This window comes from Opisthocomus hoazin, chromosome 22 (genome assembly GCF_030867145.1).
Source record: "Opisthocomus hoazin isolate bOpiHoa1 chromosome 22, bOpiHoa1.hap1, whole genome shotgun sequence".
Taxonomy (NCBI): Eukaryota; Metazoa; Chordata; class Aves; order Opisthocomiformes; family Opisthocomidae; genus Opisthocomus; species Opisthocomus hoazin.
Window position 1 is genome coordinate 2,842,421 of NC_134435.1, and position 27,147 is coordinate 2,869,567.

General features: G+C 44.9%; 1 protein-coding gene across 2 annotated transcripts in view; it reads right to left on the minus strand.

Moving 5' to 3' along the window:
- FSTL4 (follistatin like 4) overlaps window positions 1-27,147 on the minus strand; it is a 242,229-nt gene that overhangs the window by 207,297 nt on the left and 7,785 nt on the right. For both annotated transcript variants that reach the window (XM_075441818.1, XM_075441817.1), the window contains exon 3: window positions 17,258-17,291. In XM_075441818.1, coding sequence (XP_075297933.1) covers window positions 17,258-17,291 — 34 coding nt within the window. The remainder of the gene's footprint in view (window positions 1-17,257; window positions 17,292-27,147) is intronic.

Consider the following 27,147-nt stretch of genomic DNA (forward strand, 5'->3'; position numbering starts at 1 on the left):
TTTAAAACCATTACCCCTCGTCCTGTCACTGCTGTCTCTACTAAAAAGATTGTCCCCATCTTTCCTATCGGCTCCCTTACTGAAAGGCTGCAATCAGGTCTCCCTGCAGCCTTCTCTTCTCCAGGCTGAACAAGCCCAACTCTCTCAGCCTCTCCTCATAGGAGAGGTGCTCCAGCCCTCGGATCATATCGATCCCTGCGGACCCGAGCACGCGGCAGTCCTTCAGCACTGAAGGGACGCCAACACGTGCCATGGCGTGCCGACGCTAGAACGCCCTGGGCTTCCCTTTAGATTTGCTCTGACGAGTGCACCTAAGGATGTCGAGCATTTTTCTTTTCCATAGTCAGAGTTCTTCAACAGGAAAACCACCTGCTCTGAATATGCACACAGCAAAAACAGTGGAAAGCACCGATCAGCAGCTGCCCAGTAAATAACTTTTTTGCAGAGAGCAAATCCACCTCCTAGGCTCCCGGCCTCCTGCAGTCACTGCCTCACCTCCATGAATGACTAATTCAATCAAGATTCAGATCAGCAAGCCAGACTAGACCTGGGGCTTTTTTCTTTCAAAGCATTTGGTCCTTTTTTGTTCCACTCCGTCCTCCCTCTCACCCTTTCTAATTGCCACAGGACAGAAATTGTATCTCCCCGACCCTCCTGCCAGGTTTCCCTTCCCAGCAGCAGGCAGGGTCCCCTGCTGCCTTTTCATTCGGCTGCTGCTCCTCTTTCACAAGCCATCCCATTCAACTTTCCTTTAGCCAATAAATCTGCTTCCAGAGAAGGGAGCCTTAAAGCTCTTTTTTCAGAGACTTGAAGAATCACTTTCTCTGCCCATCCGCGTGTGATGCAACACTGAAGTGCAAGCACAGCAGGAACCAGGGCTTTTGAAGGGTCAGGCTCTGCAGAAGACGAAGTGGAGCTAAGGGCAGATGCCACAGTGGAGACCTCTCTGCTCCAGCCTGGGTCAGACCCAACCTCTGCCCCAGCCACTGCCAGCCCCAAAGTCCTCCAGCATCATTCATGAGTATGACACAGAAATAAACAGCCTCATTTTTTTCATTTTATTTAGGCTCCCAAAGACCTAATGTTTCCATATAATTTTATATTTCATATCTGACAGTATCAGGCACACTTCAGTCTACAGATGGCGAAACTATGGCAGGGAGAGGAGCTCTACTGGGTGAAGGACTCGAGGAGCACAGCAAATGATTGCCCCCACTGGGTCCCCAAGCCCAGAGCTCCCCATGAGGCAGGAAACCTCTCTAGGCAAGCCCCAGTCCTGCTACATGCATCTCCTTCTGCACCTCCATCAGTGGGGGACAGTGGTCTTAGCCCCTTCTGTTCTTCCAGCAACTCAAATAATAGCAACGTGTCCTGCAGATATGTCCAGTGATGCTGCTGCTGAACACTCAAACCCCACACATCAAGGCCAGGCAAGTTCTGACCCAACCATCGTGGTGGTCCCCAACCCATCAGTAATTTTCGCAGCTTGCTGTAGCTGCCAGCGTCACCTGGGCAGAGAGCTGCCGCCTGCCAGAGCAAAGTATATCGCTGGCACACACATATCCCTTTTCTTTCACAGCTTTATTTTAAAGACACCAAAATACTTCAACCACCCCACGCAATGCTTCTAAGTTTACTTCGCGTTATCCTCGTTTCACACATGAGAAAGGTTACCTGCTGTGATTAAGACAGCACAGTGGCTTTTAGGGCAAGAACCCAATAGTCAATAAAATCCAATATAAATCTGAGAACATATATACAGTCAACAAAGATACAAGAAGTTCCTGTTAATCCCTGTTATTTTCAAAATTGTGGGAGTAGGAGTTAAATTATTCCTGAATCCAAGCCACTCGGCTATAGATATAAGGCTGGTAACAGTGAAGATCCATCTTAGGGCCTCCAAACCCATTAAGACCAAACGATTGGGTTTACTTATGGGTTACAGCCTGACCTGCCAAAGTAAAGCAACTTATTGACCAAATAACTAACACAAACCTAGTAAATTCATACATTCAGCACAAGCACTGCTGAAACAGGACAAAGCGCTGGGGCATCACGGGGGAGCCAGCATCTCCTTGTTGCCGTTTCCAAAGCAGTGCCTGTTTTTCCACTTACAACTTGTATTAGATCAGTTGATACTACTTTCCTTTTAAGCTTGCCTCACTGAAATCACGACAAAGGCACAAAATAGCAACCGAATGAGGTTTGCTCACAGACAAAGTAAAGAGCACCAAATCACTCAGGCTAATATAGCTCCAGGAATCAATAGGAGTATTCTTAACCACTCTCATAAATTTCTTCTTTGCTTCTGCTACTGGAAGCACCAGAATAGATGGGGCCTCTCAGGCACCAACCGAGTCTAATTCATGGTGTTCTGGGTTGCTTCTGCAAAAGCTTCAGAAAGACACAGCGTGCCAGGGACGGGGTCACGGCTCACAGCCTTCAACGTACCGGCCACTTCGCTGTGCTCCTGATCTTAAAAACAAAATACAAACTGCAGCAAGAAATGGCAGCAGGAGCTCCTTTCTATGCATTTTCCTCCTCCTGGAGATACACCAAAAACACGCTACAGATTAGTCCCACCTAGGGAGAAGAGCTTTCTTCACATCATGTAAAAAAAAAAAACCCTTCCTTTTTTAGACAAGTAATTACACAATTACACAAAAAAAAATTGTGGGAGTGCAATTCTCACTAATACCAGCTGCCTCCCTTGGAGGCTCACATCTTTCTTGCAAACTAAGTGACCCCAATTACAGGAGAAAATGCTAAAAGCTACACTCCAGTTTTGGAGGATATTCTGCTACTTAAGTTTCTTGCCTTTTTTCTTAATATACACACACAATTTTAATTATCTGGAGCTCATCACAGTCAACAGGGCTGGATCAGCAACGACGACAGACTGCCACTGGCAGGCAGTGACAACCTAAAGGATTTGCTACCACTCTGTAAGTGAAAGGCACATCATGACTATTGGATTACACGAGATTTGCATTTGTGCTAGTATTATGTAGTTAAATATTTTGATAATTAGTTTGAAGTTGATTTTATCTCATAAATTGTACCAGCTTCAGTGATGTTTGCACTCCAATGAACCATGTATTCATGTGTTTTTTTCCCATCAGAGGATGCAGAAGAAGAAAATCTTAGGGGGGAAAAATACCCAAGAGCACAACTGAAGAAGCGATTATTACTTTTCAACTTCTTCTATCAGAATTAATTCCTATGAAATCCTGAATGAGGTCTCAGGACAGGAAACGAGTAAAGAATTGCAGCCAAGGCACCGGCAGCTCGGTGCCAGCTGGCTGCAGGCACCACATCTGCAGGCAAAGAGCTGGGACCCGCGAACGCAGCATCACCCCCTGACAAACGCAGAATCAGAGTTTGGGCTGGAAGGGACCTTTCAAGCTCACCCAAAGGCCATCATGATGACACTCCATCATTTGGGTCATCCACCAAACATATTCTGGTCTGAATATCTGCTCCGTGGATTTTCATTTCTAACAGCCTCTCAGGTAAGAGCTAACCCTGGGTGAAATAACACCGCAGAGAGCTAACACGGAGACGGTGCCACGGGCCGGCTGCAGCCCCCACGCTGGCATCCACGCGTGGAGCAGCCCCGACCCGTGCAGCAGCGAGACATCGGCAGCGCTTCTTGCCCCTTATGGCAGACGTGAACCCTGGCCCCACGCTACAGAACTGATCGCTTCACCCTGGAGGGCACTCGCAGCAGGGTGGACCCGTCCACGCCACCAGCAGAAAGAATTCCAAAATATCAAGTCTCAAATATAAAGCCAATAAAGCAGAAAGTAAAGATATCCCAGTCTCCGACTCCACTGATGTCTCACCATTGCAGCGTACCCCCAAAGCTTTTGCTGCTAGATCACAGTCTTATCTGAAGTCCTACAGTCAGTCAGCATCACATTAAACACTCTCCAAAAGTTATCTTTATTTTTTTCCCATCCAGAAAGCAAAGATTAAAAAAAAACTCAGACAGACAAGGAAGATAAGGATGGAGTCCTGAAAGCCATTTTTATCATAATAGCTGGCAAATGCACATAATTAGATTTTGATATCAAGTAAAAAGACTGTGTTTACAGTAACTTTCAAATCAGCAAACTCTGTTCAAGAACAAAGGGAAGGAATCCAGTATCTGACGATTCCCACTTATGGTCTAGACCTGGCAAACGACTCCTGTGCTCAACAGCCTCCCTGGCTCCCTTCTGTCTCAGCTGGCCTAACAGAAGATACAACTTCTCCCTACAAACCTTGACCTTCATATCCTAGTGTCTGATAAATAACCAGCACAAAAACCCACAGATTTTTACCTGAATTTAAAAAAGAAAGTTTGTGCGTTCTCTCCAAGGACTCACTGAACCTTGTTAAATGAAACCCAGCCCTTTGGCTTTAGAGAACTTTCCCAGTAGCTCATGGGTATATTGCTGGAAACCTCAGATCTTCTTCTTGCCATCCAGCATGCCTGAAGGCAAACTGGTGGCACCAGCAACCTTTCCAGTAATTAAAAAGCAGTACTAGCATAGCTGGTATTTGTGGAAAATACATTTATTTTTACAGCAGCATGTGTAGCATCAAATGCTGAGGATTTTTTTTCGCTATGGATGTAGACAACGCATAGCTTCACCTCTGTTCACGAAGCAGCAAAATGCGAGCTCATCCCTTCTCTCCAGAATTTTTTTTAAAAAAATGAACTTTGCTGTATTTAAGTAAGCGCAAGACCCAGTTTTAATAAGTATTAGCTATTAGTTTACCTTATTCTTGCTTATATGGGCTTTAGCTATAAGTAAAGCTACAGGGTGCCTCTTGACACGTTGCAGAGGGGATTTTGCAAGGGTGAGCTAAAACCATATTGTTTGGGGTTGTTTTTTTTGCTTGTTCACCTCTTTTTCCAATTGCAAACTTAACAGAGCAGTTCCGAGAAACAACCTCCAACTCCATGGTGACCGAATGCCCTCAGAGCCACCAAGCACACACAGCCCTGTCCCCTCACCCCACAGTGACCAGTCAGGAGCGCTCCAGGAGGGTTCACAGAATCCCAGCATGGCAGGGGTTGGAAGGGACCTCTGGGGGTCACCCAGCCCAACCCCCTGCCCAAGCAGGGTCACCCAGAGCAGGCTGCACAGCACCGTGTCCAGGCGGGGCTGGAATATCTCCAGAGAAGGAGACTCCACAGCCTCCCTGGGCAGCCTGTTCCAGGGCTCCGTCACCCTCAGAGGGAAGAAGTTCTTCCTCGGGTTCAGCTGGAGCTTCCTCTGCTTCAGTTTGTGCCCATTGCCCCTTGTCCTGTCGCTGGGCACCACTGGAAAGAGTTCTCGGGGACCCATCACCTGCTCCTCAGAGCCCTTCCCAAAGGAGCTGATTTGCAGACAAAAGCTCCGTCTCCGAAGCTGCAGAGGAGAATATTCAGCTAGCACAGGAGCATTTGTTTGCGCTAACAAAAAGATTTAATGTCTAAATTAAGTAAGTGCACTATGCTTAGCTCCCACCGACAGAGCGGCTGGTTATTAACGGCTCTCCTGCTCGAGCTGCCGCTCTCCAGAGAGCACCATTAACAGCAGCCGCTGGCTGATCAGCACATCAGCAACGGGGACACGCGCGCCCCGAGCCACGCTCTCCCTTCCCTGCCTCCAGTTAGCCTCCTGAAAGCAATCCTGCTGCCGTTCTGACGGAAATCCTGTGGTCCCACGGGAATACACTGAAAGAATGAACGTCAGCTTTGGTTTCAGGAAGGTCTGAGAATTGTTGCTGCAACACCACAAAAGTAAAATGCAAACTCCACCATTAGAATAGAGAGTCAATATTAGTTTCTCCATGCAAAGGAAAACAAGTTGGGTACTTTTAATGATTTTCATCATGTTTCTGTTGTTAAATGAATACAATAAGATGTGTTGCCTTTATGTCATTCCCACTATTAATTGCTGTGATATCTGAAACTGAAAATAACCCCTCAGGCTTCCCAAAGAGAGAAAAACCATGGCAAAAGTCCATGTTTGTGCACAGGCATTCAGCAAGGCCAGCAGCGCTGTTTTCACAAGACCACCGGTCTCTCACCCTCCAGTGAACAAACATCATCTTCTGAAATAATCACATCAGAGCTTCTGCCTGCCGGAAAGGCAGAGGAGCAAAAGAAAAGACAGAGGGCTGTAATTATTATTTCAATTTTAAAATACTAGAGGGTGCTCAGTTAAAGATGTCTGAAAGATGATGGGGTCATCTTAATCAGAGGGAATATGGCTCAGCTATAACAAACAAGCCCTGATGAACACACATCCTTTGAAGAGAGAATTGCAATGCCTGATGCAGATCAGCACGGATTTGTTCTGGTGATGTTGTTCATACTGGGTGAACATTAAAAGGTGGTAAGGAGTCATTTTCAGCATTGTCTCAAATTCAAACAGCGATCTTTTTGAAGTTCACTCAAAGCCCGATTACTTTGCCGGCATCTCCACACTTCCCAGAGATGCACTGGGACATTCCAGCGATAACTGCAAACTCTGTGACTTACCAAAAGTGCTCACTTTTAACTGACCCAGCTGACCTGCTCTGAACACATTTAGAGATGCCATGTGAAATTCCAAATGCAGGAAGCATTTTTTATATTTCCAAAAGCAAAAGAGAGGGCTTTCTGCTGTGTCTGCTCCTTTACTGCCACCTCCATGTGAGATTCCCCTCTAATTAAGATGCTTCATAGTACTGAGGGGCAGTCAGGACTTCCAAGATAATTTAATGTACTCGTAAGGGCTTTGACTTACACGCCTTGCTGTGCCTTACAGTACGGAGTTGCTCCTTACTGGTTTTGAGACCAGCAGACCACTGTAAGTTGTGACAGCCCAACATCCAGTAGACTTTCTGCAGCCCAGGCTGGCCAGTTCACCATCACAAAGGCAAACACAACCTTGTTTCTACAAAAACAGCATGAGCCTTCTCTCCGACTTTTCTGTGACACTGGCTGCTCACTCCAGCCACCCCAAGCGACATGCAGCAGAGCAGTGAGACTATGACCTCTCCCATCCAACAGGTCCACCCATGGGCTTGTCCATTCCTTTGGCTCAGTTACTGGCTGCTGCTGGGGCTCACCGTTTAAAGTATTACTATACAGTTACGAGAATATAGTTCTTTATTAGGGTTCTCTACAGGTCACATAACTATTTCAGCGCTGAGCAGTGTCGAGATGTAGCCCTGATCCTGACTCCTGCACGCTGGGCAAGTCCCATTGGCATCTCAGGGTGCAGAATTGGTCACCTCATGCTCAGCAGCACAGCTGCTCTAATTGCAACAACCCTCTGTTCCCACAAACTGTTGTTCTTCCATACAGACGTCTGGCAATGGATCATCCCCCACTGACATGAGTGCCAACAGAGTTGGACGTGTTGATAACAGCCGAGAAGCTGCACAGGGCTGCTTCCAGTTTCTGGCTTCACTGACTCTGTTCCCAGGGAATAAGGCTTGCCACAATGTTGATTCTGGTAAAAACGGTTGATGAACTTCCGTATTTAATGGGCAATATGAGTTAAAACCTAAATATGACTTATATAATTTGAGGAAAACTACTAATTTTAGAAAAATAAATACAGGTAAAGAAGAAAGAATACTATGGAAAATAAACCCAAGAAACTTCAAAAGGATAATAAAAAATCTAACTTAAATAACTGAAAGTTATTCTTTAAAACATTCAAATATGAAAAGTAAATAAAAAATTCATGTTACAGGCAATTCACATCATAGAATGTCAATGGGAGAATCAAAGCGAATAAAAGAAGGGGCACTGCATGCCATTGTCACCAGCTTTGCAGCTGCAGTGAGAAACTAAATTGAAATCTTGTGAGAAGTGACATTTTGAAAAACTTCCAATTTTGCAGCTGAAAAACATGGCACTTTTTTTCTTGTACTTTTTCTTTTCCAAGCAAGAGCAGAACTTTATGCTATTACCTGCTGGCTGCACAAGGTGGATTTCAGCTGTGGCCTTTCCACCAACTACTGCACACAACAAACCACAGGAACGGACACTTATTGAGAACCTCCGCAGAGCTGGACCAATGTACTGAGCAAATTTAACAGCCTGAATCCAACTTACGCCTTTGGAAGGAACAAGCTTTACAGTCTACAGGTCCAAAATCATTTTTCATATATCCTAATTTCATTCTAGTAAAACATGTCACTAGAGTTTCACAACACCTGTCAAATAGGCTTCTGCTCAGTCGAAAAAGCTGCTGGGCTGAGATTCAGCCCTACTGACTGTCACTTCTTTAGGGCCACTTCAGCAGACGGAATTCAGATGTTCAGCAGAAGCCAGGCACGTTTTAACCTCACCAAAACCAAAAGAGTACGAAGAGTGACAAGAAGACATACCACCCACGAGAGAGGCAAGGGTGGAAAGGAGGAGGGGACGAGACATGAGGACCACCCTCACACGGTTTCATAAGCACACACAGCGCCCATCTCCTGCAAAACAAACAAACTTCTCCAATATTCTTCAAAAGATCTCATCAAACACAACAAACAAGCAGCATGACATGGATAACTACTGCCTTGTGATAAACAAGGAAATATTTATGGAAGGCTGTTAAACTTGGATTACTTATCTCAGACACTGGAGCAGTTGCAGAGTCGCCAATCAGCTCTGCTGACTAAATACATATTTATAAATGCTTTAGCTGTTTTATTTACCCAATGGACCAAAATGGCTTATTCATTCTGTTCTGGTTTTATTTTGGTCTATCAAGTACAGTAAATGTGCAGTTAGGTGCATAATAAAAACTCCTTTAGAAAAGTAATTACATTACCTCACACACAGTAGATTCTTCTTTCCCAAACACCACGAGCAATTGGACCATTTCACAGGCTCCCAAGTTCTTATTAAAAAATATACTGACAAACACTAATTACTGAGCTGAAATCTTGCATGGAAATGTAAAGTCCAAAGGAAACATTTACAAATGAAGCAGAGCTCCCTGGAAAACACTAATTTAAGCAGAGTATTTGCTGCGGCAGCAGCCAGGGACGTGGCCATGGCACCAGCCACCTGAACGGTTCATTCTGCACAAGGCGAGACATCTCCACATGGCTTTGGTGGGAACTGGATGTGGTGGAAGAAGATAATGGACCCATGGGTACGTACTGCAAGGTCCACTGACGCTCACCCTGGCGAAGTGAGGCACCTCCAGAAGATACCCGGGCAGCACTGGAGCCTCCCCTACCCCAAACCACAACCCTCCGGCCGGGTAACCCAGCTCAGCACGCTGCATCTGCACAGGGAACGGCCACGACCACCCGCTTCCAAGTGCCTGAACTAACAGTACAAAGAGGCAAATTCCTGCCTTAATTTCTATTAATTCACCTATTAGTTCACCTTATTCTTGCTTATATGGGCTTTAGCTAGAAGTAAAGCTACAGGGTGCCTCTTCGACACGTTGCAGAGGGGATTTTGCAAGGGTGAGCTAAAACCATATGGTTTGGGGTTGTTTTTTTTTTGCTTGTTCACTTCTTTTTTCCAATTGCAAACTCAACAGAGCAGTTCCGAGAAACAACCTCCAACTCCATGGTGACCGAATGCCCTCAGAGCCACCAAGCACATAGCCCCGTCCCCTCACCCCCACAGTGACCAGTCAGGAGCGCTCCAGGAGAGTTCACAGAATCCCAGCATGGCAGGGGTTGGAAGGGACCTCTGGGGGTCACCCAGCCCAACCCCCTGCCCAAGCAGGGTCACCCAGAGCAGGCTGCACAGCACCGCGTCCAGGCGGGGCTGGAATATCTCCAGAGAAGGAGACTCCACAGCCTCCCTGGGCAGCCTGGGCCAGGGCTCCGTCACCCTCAGAGGGAAGAAGTTCTTCCTCATCTTCAGCTGGACCTTCCTCTGCTTCAGTTTGTGCCCGTTGCCCTTTGTCCTGTCGCTGGGCACAACTGGAAAGAGCTTGGCCCCATCCTCCTGACACCCACCCGGCAGATGTTCATAAGCATTTATGAGGTCCCCTCTCAGCCTCCTCTTCTTCAGGCTACACAAGCCCAGCTCCCTCAGTCTTTCCTCATAGGAGAGATGCTCCAGTCCCCTCATCATCCTCGTAGCCCTCCGCTGGACTCTCTCCAGTAGCTCCTCATCTTTCTTGAACTGGGGAGCCCAGAAGTGGACACAGCACTGCAGATGGGGCCTCACCAGGGCAGAGTAGAGGGGAAGGGGACCCTTCTTGACCTGCTCACTGCAAAGTGCTATCTTCCAAGAGACTGCCCAGTTCTGCTGGAAAAAGTGGAGAAGCTTGTAGAGTTAAGGGATGTTAGGGAAAGAAAAATGTTCAAGGAGTTATCTCTGGGGAAAGACAGGTAATTTACAGGCTGTGGAGCACAGAGATTCAAAGGAGGAGTAAAAAAAATAGGAATAGACTGCCCTGCGGAATAAAACTAATCTCTGTTAAAGTGTTGACCAAAATTTGGCACTCGAGCTGGCACGGAGGTCATCCATCTCAGGCAGGAGCTGGCAGCAGGCAGCACCACGAGCTGTTGGGACCGATCTCCTCACTGAAAGGATGGAGGATGCCCTTGACATGCCATGCTGGGGACATGGGGCAGACACTGCCAGGAGTGCCCCAAGATGCACAGCACTTGGCACGTACCAGAGAAAAACCTCTCCTTCTGCCTCCAGGAAATATGCTCATCTATCCTCCAAAGTTTACAAATCACATGAACTGACAAGCAGGAGGAATATGCCTTCTATGTCGGACACTACTGCTGCCTCCCTCAACATGGCTGTATCTTTTTTGAATGCTTTTGACTTAAAATTCTTGCATAGCCTGAAGCCAAAAATCTGTTCAGTAAACTCTGCCTTGCTGTTAACAATTCCAAGCAGCTGGGCTGATGAAGTTAGCTTCATGATGTGTATTTCGGTCACAAGCTTTAAGTCAGCAACTCATGTGCAACGTAATTGGTTGTGAAAAACCCTAGAACATCAAGTGAGTCAAGTTTCCTAGACATGAAGTAGTTTGAGAAGCCTTCTGGACCACGCCAGCAGACAAGGCCACTGTTTTGCTGCAGGTCAGCGCACAGTTTCATGCCCCATGTTACCTGCTGTAAGTGAGCATCACTGAAGGACAACTCCAGCATCTTGCACTATCCTGCAGCGGAGCAAACTGCAGTTTGAGATCTCTGCATGTCAGGTTATATACTGCTGTGCAGTACCTACTCATGGATACAAGGAATATAGACAATGGCAGCTCCCTGCTTTTTTTTTTGTCTGTTTTAGTAACTGCCCTTGTGTGACAAGAGATCTTGAACTTGACTTATCTTCAGCTGTTCCCCACGTGCTCAAATTAGGACCTGGGACTTTTTCTAAAGGTGGGGCATGGCCAAGCAGGGCTGTGGCAGCCAGCCCCAGCAGCACAAGCAGATTATTCAGTTGCCAAATCAGCACAGTTCGTTCTGCTTTCAGACAGGAAAAAAAAAAAAACACACCTTCAGGCACATCCAGCCTCAGCACTCCACATTGGGGATACCTATTTCTGAAGCATGGGAGTATGGGATACGTATATGTATTATTTTGCATCTTCCTGTAAATCCTCAAAGTCTTAGTTTTCTGGCTTAACTCCATCATCTCCCTCTCCCCACCGAGGGAACTGAAGTCTGTCCACTTCCTAAGCTTGCCTCCAAGCTCCCTCCTCCAACTCGCTGCTGCTAACAGCTGCCTTGTCTCCTGCTGCTCAAGAAGTTTTTGCTTCAGCTCCTTCGGGTCCATCAATCTGCTGCTCTAGCAAAGCCACATACTATCTTACTACCACGTTACTTACTAAACATTCATGCCCATTCTGCCATGAACAGAATTCATTCCTCCTCCTGCCCCAAATTACTTCACTACAGAAACTGATGTATCAACTCACAGGAGCTTTAAGTCTGGAAAACCGCTCTGCTTCCAGCAGTGCGAGAGCTGGGCGTGCGATGGATTTCCCACATCTGCCGGCAAAGCTGGGCTAAGCCACGGCTGCATTCACATTTTTAGAAGTAACCCATCTGAATGAACAGTCATTTAGAAGCCAAACATGACCACTACAACCAGCACCGTTTGCTTTAGGAAACTGCTCAAATTCCCTGGCTGAGCTGCAACTCACAGCTCAGTGTTCGCAGCTACTCGTCCTTGCCCAGGGCCCCACACGTGTGTGTGCAATACCAACAGTTACAGAAAGACTGTCTAGGAGTATCCATATCACTGGTTGATTTACCACTGTGCCTAACACTGCCTAATGAGTTGATTATTTGGGGTTCTTCCCCCTCCACATGGTTTTACTCCCTCTGTTAACTCCTGTCACTTAGAACCACAAAATATGCTAAGTTATAATTAAACACCATTGCTGATCAATACGTGGGAGTGAGCAATATTTCCCCTCCCCGCCACAATTTGTGTTAGCCTGACTCCAAAATAAAATCCAAGCTAAAAAAATGCCTTGGGCAGCTCCCTGAAAGTATTTTTACCTTCACTATTTCTACCTAATCTCCTGCCAACACTGCAAAACTAGGCATCCCCACTGCATCATGTATTTGAAGAATAATGTTCGAGTGGGATGAGCTACAAAAAATGCTGAGGGACTGCAGTTTCTCAAAGTCAGAAAAACAAGAGCTAAACATCAGATTAATATTCTGACCCAGTCACATACCCTTCCCCCAGTAACAGATTGCCATTCACTGACAACGTATGTCCTCAGAAGCCAGAGACAATAAAAATTTCTGTGAAAACAAAGCAGCTGAGATGGACAGAGACATGAACCTTCGCTTTACATAAAGGCTGAGTAATTGTTAAAAGCGGTATAATAAATGTGGAAATGAGTCCTACTCGTGATCCTACAAAACAGGTATTTCTCCTGTACAACTGGAGGCACATCCTGAAGATAAAACTGGTGTTTCTGAACATGCCAACTCTGTATGTACACAGCACAGAGATATGTATCTGGTATCACACAATCTGGACATCACTGGGACAGCCAGACAGCCAGGGACCTGGGAGCAGAGTTGCTTCTGAAGGGCCATACAGCCACAGCTACTGATTTTGGCGAGTTTTGAACAGGTCGTAAGGAACAAAACCAAATTTCTTGGACTCTAGCAATAGGAAAAGAACAACAGAATAGGGAATTAATAGGTGATTCACTAGAAAAGTAATTACAGCTGATCACTTCATTGTGGTTGTGAAGGGTTTGAGGAGAGAAACTTGCCATTCCTGCCAAGTTTTGAGAGCCTTTCATCTTCCATGGATAGGTGAAAATTTGAAATGTGCAAAAAGAAAGGACAAAGTGAATAGAATTTCTGAAGGGCATTACTGTTATAACCATGAGCCAGTTTTTCATCTAGAACATAAGAATTGATGTCAAGTGGCAAGTAATGAAATATTTCTTAAGCTCTTGGCTGGATCCTCCACCACCGCTAACTGATGCTGCCCCAGAGATTTTTCAGTAAAAGTATGGCAACTTGGGAAAGCTCAGGGTGCACTGCATTCTACGGCTCCTCACTGATTAGGAAACACACTCTAACAACGGGGATTGTGTATCCTTAATAAACATACATAAACAAGACATCCACAACAGAGCTGGTGAATACTTCAGAGAGGTTTCAGACTTTTAATTCAAAACAGATAGCTAAAGTTCGCATCTTTATGGTAGTGTGATGTCATCTGTCCAAATAAATCTGGAGCTGCATCTCATTTAATAAGATTATATGGTCAAATAGGGTGGAAGCAATCTGCCTGAACATTTCTTGGCTGAACAGTTTCAAAAGCAACTCTTGACACTAATTTGTTGAATGGATGATCACGAGCAACATAAAAACAAATTAAAAGTTTTAAGTGCTTGGGCTAGATCCTCAGCTAGCAAAAAGCAAAGGTGGTCCACTAAATTCAGCACGGCTTTGCTCATTTGTATCTATCAAAGATCTGGCTCTTTCTGCTTAACATGACTATACACACACTTGGGCACACAGTTGTATTCAGCAGACAATTTATGTGAGTACTGAGCAGCCTTTAGCCCCACAATGCCAACAGGAGTGGGAACATTTGTCAGATCCTGAAGTCACAGAATTATTTCCTGTGTTCTTGCAACTAAATTAGTTGGGGAAACCCCTGGAGGCCTTGTTCTGCTAGATATGCGGAATTTGAGGGACATCAGTTTACATGGCTTCTACATTCACAAATTGTGTCGTCTAATTTACAGCAACAGGTAAGGATCATACATTCATCTACGCTCACTACACAGTGAAAACTCAATCTTGAAAAATAAACCCTGCCACTGTCAAGCCAAATGCTTACAGGTGCTCCCTCCAGAGCTTGGTCCAACACTTCTTCCAATTTACCATAAACCTTTTAGTCCCCCAATTTTCTCTTTTCCATTACATGAGCCTAACGCAGATGGAAACTGCAGCCGGTCATATGCATGACCCACTGAGAGCAAAATTTCAAGTTAATGAGCCTAAACCAAATTTAAGAAAATATCCTTGCAGCTTCTAATCAACTACCAGAATGAGGTTTTTTGGGTTTAAACAATCTTTCAGTCAAAAAGGGTAATATTTGAACACCAGTTAGGCATCCCAGGAACAAACTGGATCTGCAGCCATTTCCATTTAGATCTGGAAGGAAATCAGTCTTCATACATCACGATGGAAGATGGCTGGCAGCCGCAGTCAGGGAAGCATCTCCCCTCCGTACCACAGCAATTAAAAGATCATGTAATTATAGTTGATCGAGCACCCACGGAAGTCAAAGGAAAGCCATTCATTGACTGTAATGAGCTTTGGAGCAGCTTCAAAATTTCTCTAGCATATGCAGTCCTGACACTTTGGAAACCAAAAGCCTCCCAGTTTAACCCCACTCATCCACAGCTAAAACAGAAAGTGTTTTCACATCTGTCTTCCATCCCATATAAACACAACCCAGCACAACTGACCATCAGCTGTCTATTAACCAGACTATTTGTTGAAGGAAATAAGCACTGTGAGTTAGTATTTACCCATGGACCATTTGACAGCAATCAATGCTTTGTTTCCTTTGAAAGAAAGTGTCTGCTTAAGGACTCAGACCTTTCGTCCAAAAAAAAAAAAAGAAATTCTGAAAACTAAGCCAGGATTGCCCCTCCTTTCACCAAAAGCTCTTTTTTAATTATCCTGGTTCACCCATGAGCTGTGGGACAATAGAAGCAGGCACAGAGCAAGTTTGCTGCAGGTCTTGATCAGGAATTTTTAAGTTTCAAAGTTTTTCAGCTTTTTAACAAAAAGCCAAATCTTCTGTCAAGGGAAGGCAACAAGCATAACCCCCCCACCCCACACCCTCAAACATTTCTGAATCATCTAATTTTCTCAGGTAAAAACCACTGCCCACAAAAAAATTACTATTTCAGGGGAAAAAAGGCCTGAATCTTAAAATCAGCTCTGACCATACCACAAGATTTATAATAAATCCTTTCATGTGGATAACAAGCATTTCAACCCTCCTGTTATTTTTTTTTCCTAGCACTGAGTGGTATCTGCTCTGCACACATTTTAATACTGAACAGGTTTCTGAAGGACGCTTTTATTGAATTATTTTATAAGCACTATTGAGGACTAACTCCAGAGAGGAAGATACTTAATCATTGCTGAAAATCCCCAGGTAGCGCCGCAAATCCATAGGCTTTTGTGACCAAGATGTATTTACTGTGTTTGTTAGCATTTTCTTCTTGACTCCTGAGGAGTCTGCAGTTCTTCAGACATACTTGATTATTCACAGACTCCACTACTGGGCGTAAGCCCAGTTTATCTACAGATCTTAACTCCCCAGCAACCATCCCCTTCTCTCCACGCCATCCACGGATCCAAGCAGCCTTCTGACCCAGAAGTTCGCTACATTCATGTCTGAAAAAAGGTATGGTTTCACCCCTCCAAAAGGATGTCAAGTCTTACCCGTCCCGTGAAGGCAATGAGAAATCAGCCAAACTGAGCCTGGAAATCTGGTGTCTAGAGGCACTGATCTCAAAATCCAGTTACTTCTCTGAAGCGACATTCTCCAAGCACCCACCCAACTCAGCCCTGCTTTCAAGAATTGCTGTATTTAAATTCTTGCAGGTGTTGGTCACTTTCACTGGTAAAGTCTGGAGACCCAAATCATATCTGAAACAGGACCAGGGGAACTTCCACAAAATTTTATTCACAAAGTCCATTTTCACAAGACTGGATTCAGTCTCCAGGTCTATCATGACTTACACCACAAACTCTATAGCTAGAGCATGACTGAAATGTCTCCATCCAGGATGCCAAGATGCTTTTCTGCATCTCCAAGCAACCTTGAACCATCCAAGAGCCCTCCTAAGTCTGAGATCAAGGGAAGTCCAATAAAACTGGATTCCTTCACGAAAAGTGGCAGAAGTTTGACCAAACACACACGGGGGAAACCAGAGCTAAACAGATACCACCGTCAGCAACAGCCATATGTTCGTTCAAGATTCTCTGCTGCCTCAGCTTCATTGCAAAAAAACCCACCACACAAACAAAAGGAGATTATTTGCCCAGATGAAAAGTTGCCCTTGGACCTGACCTTTTTATTTTATGCAGTGAAACAGTGGTAGTTACAACCTCTTCCCAATATATGGGATGCCTGAAGCAATTAAAGAAGCTGCTGGAACACAACAGTGGAAGGCATTAATCTGTTGAACAGGACACTGCCACGGCTTCACCTTCTGAGACAGATGAGGTAAGGAACTGCCTGATCTGGAAAACATCTGCTCAACCAAATCAAAATTAATGATAACCAGTGTGAGCTCTTTGATGGCCAATTCCCAGCCAGATGCCAGGAATCACCAAAGAGCCACTCCTGGCAGCCACCCAGGAGTCCTGAAGGCAAAAGAGTTCACAGGAGCAGGACCTGAGCGGAGGGCACCAGCACAACTCACACTTAGCACCACTGCACCCTTGCCTGGATTTGCAGTTTCCTGATGTACACAAAAACCTTGCCTGGACCTTTTTCTCCCCAAAATTCTTCAGGGTCAGAGTTTAGATTCTCTGCAAGCACCCAAACCGTGACTCACACCCAATACCATTGTGCCATTCTGTGGCAAAAGAGCAGCTTTTCATTAAAAAATAAAGTCTACAATTTGTGACACCAAGAACCATCAGGCAAGCATTAGGAGACAGCCTCTTTGAAATACCACAGCAGCACACTCTTTCCAGGGTGTAAACTCATGTTTGTTTTAGAAAATTACTGCAAGAATACCCAACACCACACATTGAGAGAAAACTGATTTTGTTCTCCTACCTTTTCTTCTTGTAACTTCAAACCTTCTGGAGTCCTATAAGGAAAAAGAGAATTTTTGGTGGGTTTTTTTAAAAAATACAAGAATTGTTCAAAGGCAGCATGAAGAGAAAGCCTTAAAAACATTAGTCATTGTCCGAGAGAAGCATCTGTGAAGCCCTACACAACAACTGAGGAGTAATTACAAGTACACATTTCAGTTTGTCCACAAATATTTAACGGATCAATATCTCACCTGAAACGATTCATCATTCTGTGATAAGTTACATGGCAGAGCACAATATCTTTCTTTAAAAGGGATTTTTTCCCCCCCTCTCTATTGATGTTAAAAGGGAGCAGCTAGGAGGGTTATTCTTGCTACACCAAAGACTGAGGCTTGAGGAGGGAGGAGCCAGTACGGATATTTTTAGCAGAGACTTGTTCAAATACCTGAATAATTTCAAAGCAACCAGACTACACATGCTTCGAGCTGAGCTTTCCACACCTACATCATTTGCCCTGTTTCTTGCAAAGCATCACCACCATCGCTAATAAAGAAACTTCTTTTTAAAAGACACTGCGTGAAGTCTCAAAGGGTATTGCTATCCCAGACAACGCTATCTACTTATACTAATGGTGAGACTCCAGAGGAATAAATAATTCCAAGCAGTGACATTATTTATGGGTTAATTACAAGTACTTACTATTTCCATCATTCAAGTTACTTCTTGCAACCAGTATTAAAAACAGGGGACTTGCAGAGGGCTCTACAAGACCACCTTGCCCAAGTCCCATTGACCTGGACGGTGTGCAGGGATGGACGATGCAGGCTGGACCCCACTGGCACCCCAAAGTGCCACCAGCCCCAGCACCATCTCCACCATGGCACACAAGGATGCAGACCACGCTCTCCAGAACCCTGCCAAGAGCTCCTGAGGCAGGTTCTTACTCCATGGATGTGCCTTGTTTCACCTCATTTCATTCCCTTCGTGCCCACTCTTCTCAGATGTTTGTTTATCAGAGAATGCAACAACAAAAAGGTTTGTTTTTCTTCCTTTTGAAAGGGAAATAACACATGGCCTCCCCAGACATCTGAGCTTTCCAGCCCACCTGATGCTTATTATAGTTTTATTTGTTTATTTTTTTAAAAAACAAAGTAACTCCCTGCAGACCATGTTTAGACACAGGGAATTATAGAGCTATGCATCTAGCGAAGTATATCCAGTCCCCTCCTGCAGCACAGAGCGCTCTGCCACCGCGTAATTGAAAATATGGCAACCTGCCACTGGAGCACACGATAAAAAATAGAGAGCTTTGCAAAGTGAAAAGCTAGAGAGAAACAAAAGGAGGAAAAAGCAGCTTATGGAAGTAACAACAGTGCCTGCTCAGCTGACTCCTGAAGGCATCACCTCCCTCATAGTAGTTATTCATCTACTGCCTACAGACATGCTCCTTTCTGCCTCCTGCCCCTCTCCCAGGACCCCAGCAAGGGCCCAGCTCCAGACAGGACCCCCCAGCCGAGCCCAGGACATCACTTCACACACATCCCAGCCCAGCCACGCTCGCATGTGGTGACAGGTTATGCTGGTCCACTGCCACCAGTTGTATCAGCAACAACTACTGCTCCTCTCCAACAAGCAACCAAGCTGTCCTCCTCAAACTAAACTTTCACCAAACCCACAAAGGATCAGAACAGCAGGCATGGTCTACCCCGCACCCTCCAAGTCAGCTGAGGGAAATAAAAAAATGGGTATTTGCTTATAAAAATACAAAGTAGCTTTTCCCTGTAGGATGCTACCTCAGTGATCTTCGGAAATATGTAAAATGGCATTCAGGATTAGTACAGACTTCAAAGCATTTATCGTCTTCAGGCAGCAAAGCTCTGAGCTGCGTAGACAGTTATACTCCAGGGACCTCTCGGAGCTTTTCAAAATATTAGTTTGAGAGGTGGGGCACAGGATAAAAAAAATTCAGATACAGCCTGCTATCGTTAAGCCCGTGCACATGTAATATATGCAAAAGGGAAGAGTAATTTTAAAGCTCCCCTGGAGTCCCTCACTTTAACAAGCTGTTTGAATCCTCTGCAGTTCAAAAGCTTAGAAACACTAAAACTAATTACAACTATTACATTGATCAAAAGAAAAAAAAGACAATCACACTCTATAAAAAAATATTCACATGTCAGCTCACTTGTATTAAACACCCTTCTGGTATTTCCATGAAAGGAACTGCATAGGCATCATGAAAAACAAAGGACGGTCTTCAAAGTTTCCCTTTTTTACTCTGTTCCCCTTATAATTATAAGCTCTAATGAATGTAAACTACCCCAAAAAACAGATGCAGGATTCAGAGGAAAAGCTTGTTAGAAATGCAACAGGAGAACATGAGGTCAGGCTGCAAGCCATCACTTCTCACTACCCAGGAGAACACCAGCACTTGGTCTGTCCCCCAAAACATCCCCCTCCATGGAGAAAAGGCCCATGGCACTGAGAATGCCCAACAGTTCAGAGTGGGAAAAATACCTGGCAGCCATGGCAGGGCTTAAAGAGCAGCTACAGAAAGGCATCAGCTCCAGGCAGAAACACAGCTCTGGCTTCTCTCCCTCTACTAAAGTGAAACTATGGCAAGGACTCGTTTTTCTTAGTTTGCCTCAACCAAACTATTTCTCTCTTCCGTAGCACAGAAAAGAAGAAACGAAGCTAATTTTACTTTTTGAGGGAATGTTGAACAGAAGACCTTTCTCTTGGTGATCCAACATCACTAAGAGGCATTAGCAGCGAGCCTGGCCACAGGCACAGCACCGTGCCACACGCTGTGACTTGGGCAACCTCACCACAAAAAGGCGCAGTCGCCCCTTCTTTGAAGTCGAAGAGACTGCTCTCAAGTAAAAAAAATAATCAGAGGTTTTAACAGTGTTACTAGTAAAGAACCAAACTATTTTGATAAAAATGACACTAAAGTTCTCAGATGCATTGCCTGAGGAATACTTTTCTTCAGAAGCCATAAAGCAGATGGTTATAAATGAGGCTTATATCATGGGCACCATTTAATGACTGCAAATTCCTTTAACTAAAAATCTAATTTTATCAGAGGATAAATCATATGCTTTGAAGGGAAAAATTTGTTTCAGATCTCTCATTCCTTCTACATAGTTTCTTCACAAATACCATTTTAAATAGCATTTCATTAATGCAATACAACAGTTTCATTTGTCAAGGTTCACTTTTAGCACCTATTTTCCTCCTTTTTAATGTTAGTTAATTGAACATGGAATAAAAGGTCCTTCTGTTCTGGATCTGAAGTGCCTAATCATCATTATGTGGAAATCAATACAGTATCTTTTCTCCAATATTGCTTTTCACCAGACACGTAGCTACTGAAAAACTGCATCTCCAAAAGCCTAACCAAGCCAGCGTCAGCCTACGAGAGCAGAGATAATGTCATCAAGTACGATTACTAATCCTACCGGGATTAGGAGGGACAAAAACAAAAACCAACATCAGAAATACAGTTTACTACCCGCTCCCCCATAGCTGCCATGTGCTGTGCCAACACCTGCGTGAACCTTATGCGATTTAACACTGTTGTGCACAAAGCCCTCTTCTGCTCTTACAAAAAAGGAACGTCAGTCTTTCGGAAGACAGCATCTAGATGTCCTGCCAAGCCATAATAGTCGGTTTGTGTTACAGGCTCCTGGTTGATGCTGAATCATGGGCCCACGGAGGAGCAGAGCACTTCTGGAATGAAGAATCAGATTTCATTCAGAACAGACACGGGGCGGGGGGGAACTTCATGGTGCAGCATTAAAACACAGCTACACAGAGGGAATACGCAATGTAGTACAGTGCTTGGCAGGCAGGGTGCTAGAAACAGGTTTACTGACAATGAATAGTGATGGATCCAAACAGAAAAAAAAACCACTTTCAGGTCATTTGCTATCAGGGTAAATAAAACCTTGCAACACCTCTGCATAAAAACACACGCCCTTCAGGATGCTGCTCCTGAATGCTGTAACCAGTGAAGCCCAGGAAGCCTGTAAGAACCACCAGCACACTACGAATACCAATTTCTCTGTTAAGGCGACTTCAGCTTAGCTTTGTTCCACCAATGCTAACCAGCAGTGGATCATTTTTGCTTTTTGGAGCTGCATTCAAGTAAACTGGGGGGCGAGGAAGGACCACGTGCATGCTCCTCTCAGCTTTATAATTACAGGCAAGACCCACACACTGAAAGGCTGATTTCTGATTAGAAAATAGCCATCTATGAAGCCCAAGAAATTGCTGTACCAAACTGTGGGGACTGTTCGTCATGTAGAAACCTAATTCCACCCCTCAAGGGCATTCTCTGTTAATAACATCCACATGTTCTCTCCAGCTGAGGAGCGAGCAGGCAGAGCAGAACATCCTGTGGATGCTCTGACTACACAGAGCGATTACTGCAGCGCAAGCAAGGGGAGGGTGTTCGGAAGCAAAGCCAACCCAGGACCGTGGGCAGGAAGCACAGGACGAAGCGGAGCTGCTCCAAAGCTTTCAGATACCCACGGGACTGGGGACAAGACACCAACAAGCTGCTCTTGCAGGTCTCCAACTCCTGAAAAAAGCAACGGGCCAGCCTTTGTGCAGGTAATATGAACAATCTACAGCCAAAATCAATCATTAGGTACCTAGAATTTGTAATTGCTTGATGCATGTGTAAAGCCACACGCGCAGAAGCTGCTGCGCATGATGAAAAGCAATCTGCTAAGCTGGATCCTGCAACTGTGGACCAGCTGTTAAGGTGTAGAGTACATATAACACGTCCTTCACAACTTTTTAAACATAAAGAGGCCAACCACTACTAAAACTGCCATGGTTTGACAGCAATCACAACCACGCATGCACGGTCATGCCCTTGGCTGTGCTTGTGCTGCCCGCTCCTGCTCACAAGGCCATCGGACAGCCCCAGTGCTGCTGACCAGGCACCAGAGATGGAGCAGGGGACAAGGCTCCCTGCCCTCAGACACCGCCCCGAGATGCACGCAGAGCCGAGCACGGTCACAAATTACAGCAGCCACACAGTACTTCATATGTGGTTTGTAATCTGCCAACAGGGCAGGGAAAAAGGACCCTTTCCTGATTTTTCTGCAATAGTTCTTCCCTTCACCCCTACACATCCACGCGTGGCCACATGCAATTTCCTGCGTTCCAATGTGAAGTGAAAAGTGAGCACACTTTGCAAGGTTAGTAATTCAGCACAGTTCAGCTTGAAATCAGAAAAGAAAAGTTCCTGTCTGCTATTTCTTCCCAATTTGACTAAAACCAGAGGAAGAGTGCTTATGACCCAGACATGCAGAGGCACATCATAAGCAGGAATCACAAAGGATAGCTCAATGTAGTATTTTATGCGGTGAATCTTCACAGAACAGGGTCTCTTTGCAGTTCTCCATCTCCTTCCCAGCTTCCTCCATTTCCAGACCAGTCTCTTCAGAGATTTGAATGTGGCTGTGCATTTGCCATCCTCTTTTTGTCAGCAGCCTTTTGTGGGATCAGTGTGATGCTTAACATCTACCACCAAGTTTGGTACCAACCACAAACAAACTGCCCTCGAGTACAGCAATTGATAGGATAACCTTGCAGGGGTTTCAGTCTCCTGCCCTTTAATACTGACGTAGATTTATTCAAAAGCAGTCCCTTTTTTACGACCATAAGCAAACGTTAACTAAGGGACTTTGCCAAAAACAATGAACACAGCAGATGGAAAATGCAGAATAGGTAACACGTCTCAGATCCATCAGTTGTCTGTATTGCTGGACTGCAGCAGCCCTCTTACCAGATGCTTTGTGGAAGAGACTGCAGTGCTTGTGCAGGGGGATAAAGCAAATTCAGCACCGGCAGCTGGGTTCACGCCAGGTCTGTCACTAAATCCGATGTTACCTCTGCACACACCAAGTCTCCAGGGACCTGCTCTCAGGATCAGCCTAACTGCCGTACAATTTCTAAATATACAGACCTTGCTCATCTAGCAAATGAATAAAGAAGTGGCTGTTCCTATTAACAGATCATACTCCCATGGATATTCTTATTTTCCCCCCCTTCAGAGCATGCTCTTCCTTATCTCAGGTGAGGGGTCATGAAAAATCACACTGACACCCAGCGCAGGGCTAGGTGAGGCACCGTGCATACAGATTTTCGCATTTACAGTGGTTATGACTAATACGTAGCTTAGTTTGACAATCAGGATTTTCTGTTTACAACCATGCACACAATACATTTTCAAAAAAGATGCTAATGAGGCAGAACATCTACTTCTTTTTTTGAGCAGGCATGGGGGAAAAAATAAATCACACACTATTGTTTAGAGAAAGCTTGCCACCAGTACAGACGCTGGCAATTTAGATTTGTCCTGTCTGGTATAAACATTGAGAAGCTCTGATGTCTCACATCACACAGTATCATCTGCTCACCCATACGGTAGCTAATTGAGATAATTGCTGCATCTCTGATTTTATTCACTACTATTTCCGGACTTCAGATGAGAAACCCAGGTACAGCTCCATGCATTTCCACGTTGTCACAGGGAAGCTCATGGGATGCCTATTTTAGAACCCCCAGGTTTCCAGATGTACCCTTCCTAATCTAAAAACATGAGAATTCCCCTGCCCAACAGTAGAAAGTTCTTTAACTAGGACTGTCTTCCTTCAAAAACTACTGCTACAGCCTTTCTTTCCAAGGGAGAATATGCTACATTTGGAAAAAATTAGTCAGTATTTAGTCTTTTAGGGCTAAGCAGCTTCTGAACAGAATATCAGAAAGTGTAAGCCTCTGCCACATCATAGCCAAGCTGAAACTGCCTCAGATTTCCTTTTTCTTTGCAAGCTGTTTTACTCTGGTCTTACTCTCTGCTGCAGGAATATACCAGCATTTCCCCACCTAGGTATGATTTTTCATAGTTGCTCAATTGTGACACAAGCAAAAACTTGAAGTTTCATTCCTGGGGTCAGTTTGTGCCACAGCTCTGCACCCCACCAGAAGTTTAAAAAAATAAAGGAGGTAGGATTTCAGTTCTGTAAGGGACTGCATACAAGAGGGCTTCTTCATCTTTAAGTTGTGCTACAGCTGCATCCTGACAATCCCCGACACTCTCACCCATCTATGTAAACTAAAATTCTTCAAATTTTATGCTGTTCAAGTATACAGAACCTGTCTTGTTCCAAGTAACCCAACATTCAAATTTTCTACTACTTAAAGCATAATAACATCCCATAAGATACAGCAATTATTAAACACTCTGGGTATAGGGGAGGGGGGTAGGTGGGGCCTGGGGACGCAGAGGGAGGACCCCAACATGTGTATCCAAATACCATGAAAATATTCCACAGCACCTTGAACTGCAGATACACTGATAACCAGCACTCGGGGCCAAAGCTTCTCTTCTCCACGGGGATAATACACTAGTTAAGATTTAGAAGGGTCTACAAACAGCAATTACAGCTTGTTAGAGATACCACAAATGCAGGCAACAAGGAGTAAGTTATCAGTACATACCAAAGTGATAAAAAATAAATTTAAGTCTTGTCTCCCTTTACCTCCATTAATGTTTTAAACAGGAGCAAGCTGTAGCCCAGTATAGATTTTAATTTAAACCTGACTCTTTCCTTCCTTTCTCCAAACTGACTTACAAGCAGGAAGAGCACACACATGGCAGAGAATACATTACTAATAATAATTCTTAAAATAAATACCAGGATATTAGATCTTCAACCGCATACAAAATTAAGATACTGTGCCTCCCTTATTCCAAGCTCATGCTCTGAAATTATGCTTCTATTTGAATTATAAGCAAAAGCTTTTATGAAAAGCCTTCGCAGTTATGTACCTTACTTCCCAAAACACTCCCTTCAGTCTGTCAGATTAGGAAATACAACTTTGCTGGGGGAAGGAGCACAAAATCATCCCCATGACTCCCATGCTGCTTGGAATAACCAACTGTGGTCTTTGGCTGCGGCAGTAAGCAAAACAACATTTAAGAATTTGAAGATAATTAGGAATTTCAGCAATAATTGGTACTCCTGGGCAAGTGCAGTTGAGGCTGTGAGTGGGCTCCAGAGGGATGCTTTATCCTGGGCAGGATGGCACTGAAGGTCTGGTATGACCCAGCTGTTTGCAGTCGTAGCAAGGTGACACTTCTTTCTTGGAGATCTTAAGCAGTTCAGGTGCCATGCAAGTAATGACTAATGAACAAGTCCGATGATGATGTCCTATACAGCCAATACCTTGCATATGCCAATAACAAAGTTAGGGTACCTTAAAGAAGCAAGCATGCTTGCTACATTCATTAGCATAAAAATAAGTGCTGGTATAACTACACATGATACTTTGAGGTTGGCGATATAATTTAAGGCATAAGCCAGATAAGGTAACAAATATAATGAGTAAAAAATATCAAGGAACTGAAATAATACTGGCATAGCTCAAGCTGTGCTGTCACCATCCAAATTAGATATACCACTGCACACCAGCAGTGTCTGGCTCCTTGCAGGGAACAGACAGCTCAGGTGCATCAGTGACAGATGAACATCTTGCAGCACGGAGAGGGGAAAAGCAGACGCACCAGTGCTCGGATCTGCACGAGCCACTGGTACTCGTGCGAGCACTCAGAGCATCGCTTGTGACCTCTGGGCTGGAGGAGACTCCCCGGGGACACAGCTCTGGTCCCCGCAGGCACGTGGGGTGTGTGCGCACATTTCTGGTGTCTCATGAGACATCTTAAATAGGAGGATGGGTGGCAAAAATAGAGCACGGCGTGAAAACCAAATGAAAGCAATTAAGTAGTTCTACAAAATGACAGAGCGGTTCTGCAGCCCAGAGCAGACTGCAGGACGCCTGCCCAGTCTGTACTGTAACTGCTCAGGAGCTACCAGTTACATCCAAATATTTCCTTTAACAATTCAGCACAAAACAACTCTACATGTACAACAACACATGATTATTCTCCACTTTCACACTATCCAGCTAGGACAATATTGTTCAGGCCACCTGCCAGCAGTGTATAATAGAGAATTTAATTTCTGAGACACAGGGCTGTGCTGACTTGTGTTGGAGAAGCTCCCTGCAGCAGATGGGAGACCTACTCCTGGAAGAGCCCATGAAGACCTACAGCGCTGCTCTGCTGCACCACGGGTTGAGAAGAGGAGATGAGAAACCAGCCCCAAGAACCCTGGCAAACCAGCCTGGCTTCAGCACACACAGGAAAGCAGCCGCTCACACAAGAAGCATGGAACAGGAGAAAGAAAAATAGCTCCCAAATTTCAATATTTGACAAGATGCTTTTGTAAAATACCCCAGTAGGTTGAAAAACCAGTCTGAGCTACTAGTGTGGACCACCTCGCAGAGACTGAGTGGGGTAGTACCACTGACTTCCCGTTTCAACCTCCTGGCCAAGTTCTCCCTCAAATCTGAACTCCAGGGTTATTTCAGATCCAGGTTGTTTGTGTCTCCTTTCTGCTGTGCTCATGCTGGAAACTCCCTTCACAGCCACTGCCGATGACTCCCAGATCTACACCTTCTAGAATTTCTTTCAAGAAAGGAGGGATGACCTCAGACCACACTACCTAGTGCTTCATGGGCAACTTGCATCCCTTCTAAGCCAGCACAGAGCTGCCCACGAGTTGTGGTCACCTCTAAAATGTCCAACCTTAGCATGGAATGAGCCTTGCTGAAGGCACAGGCAAAACTTCTCCAAAAATATCACCCCAGAGTGGTGAGCGCTCTACATTTAGGTATTTTGGCATATACTCCACTCTGTAGTATTTAGTCCCACGATGGCTCGACCCTGGGAAGCTGCACCTCTTAGCTCCACAGACGTCCATGTGCAGCACCCAGAGGCTTCAAGAGCCTTCCAGCACCCTCTGGAAACAGCCTATGAGAAGTTTCACA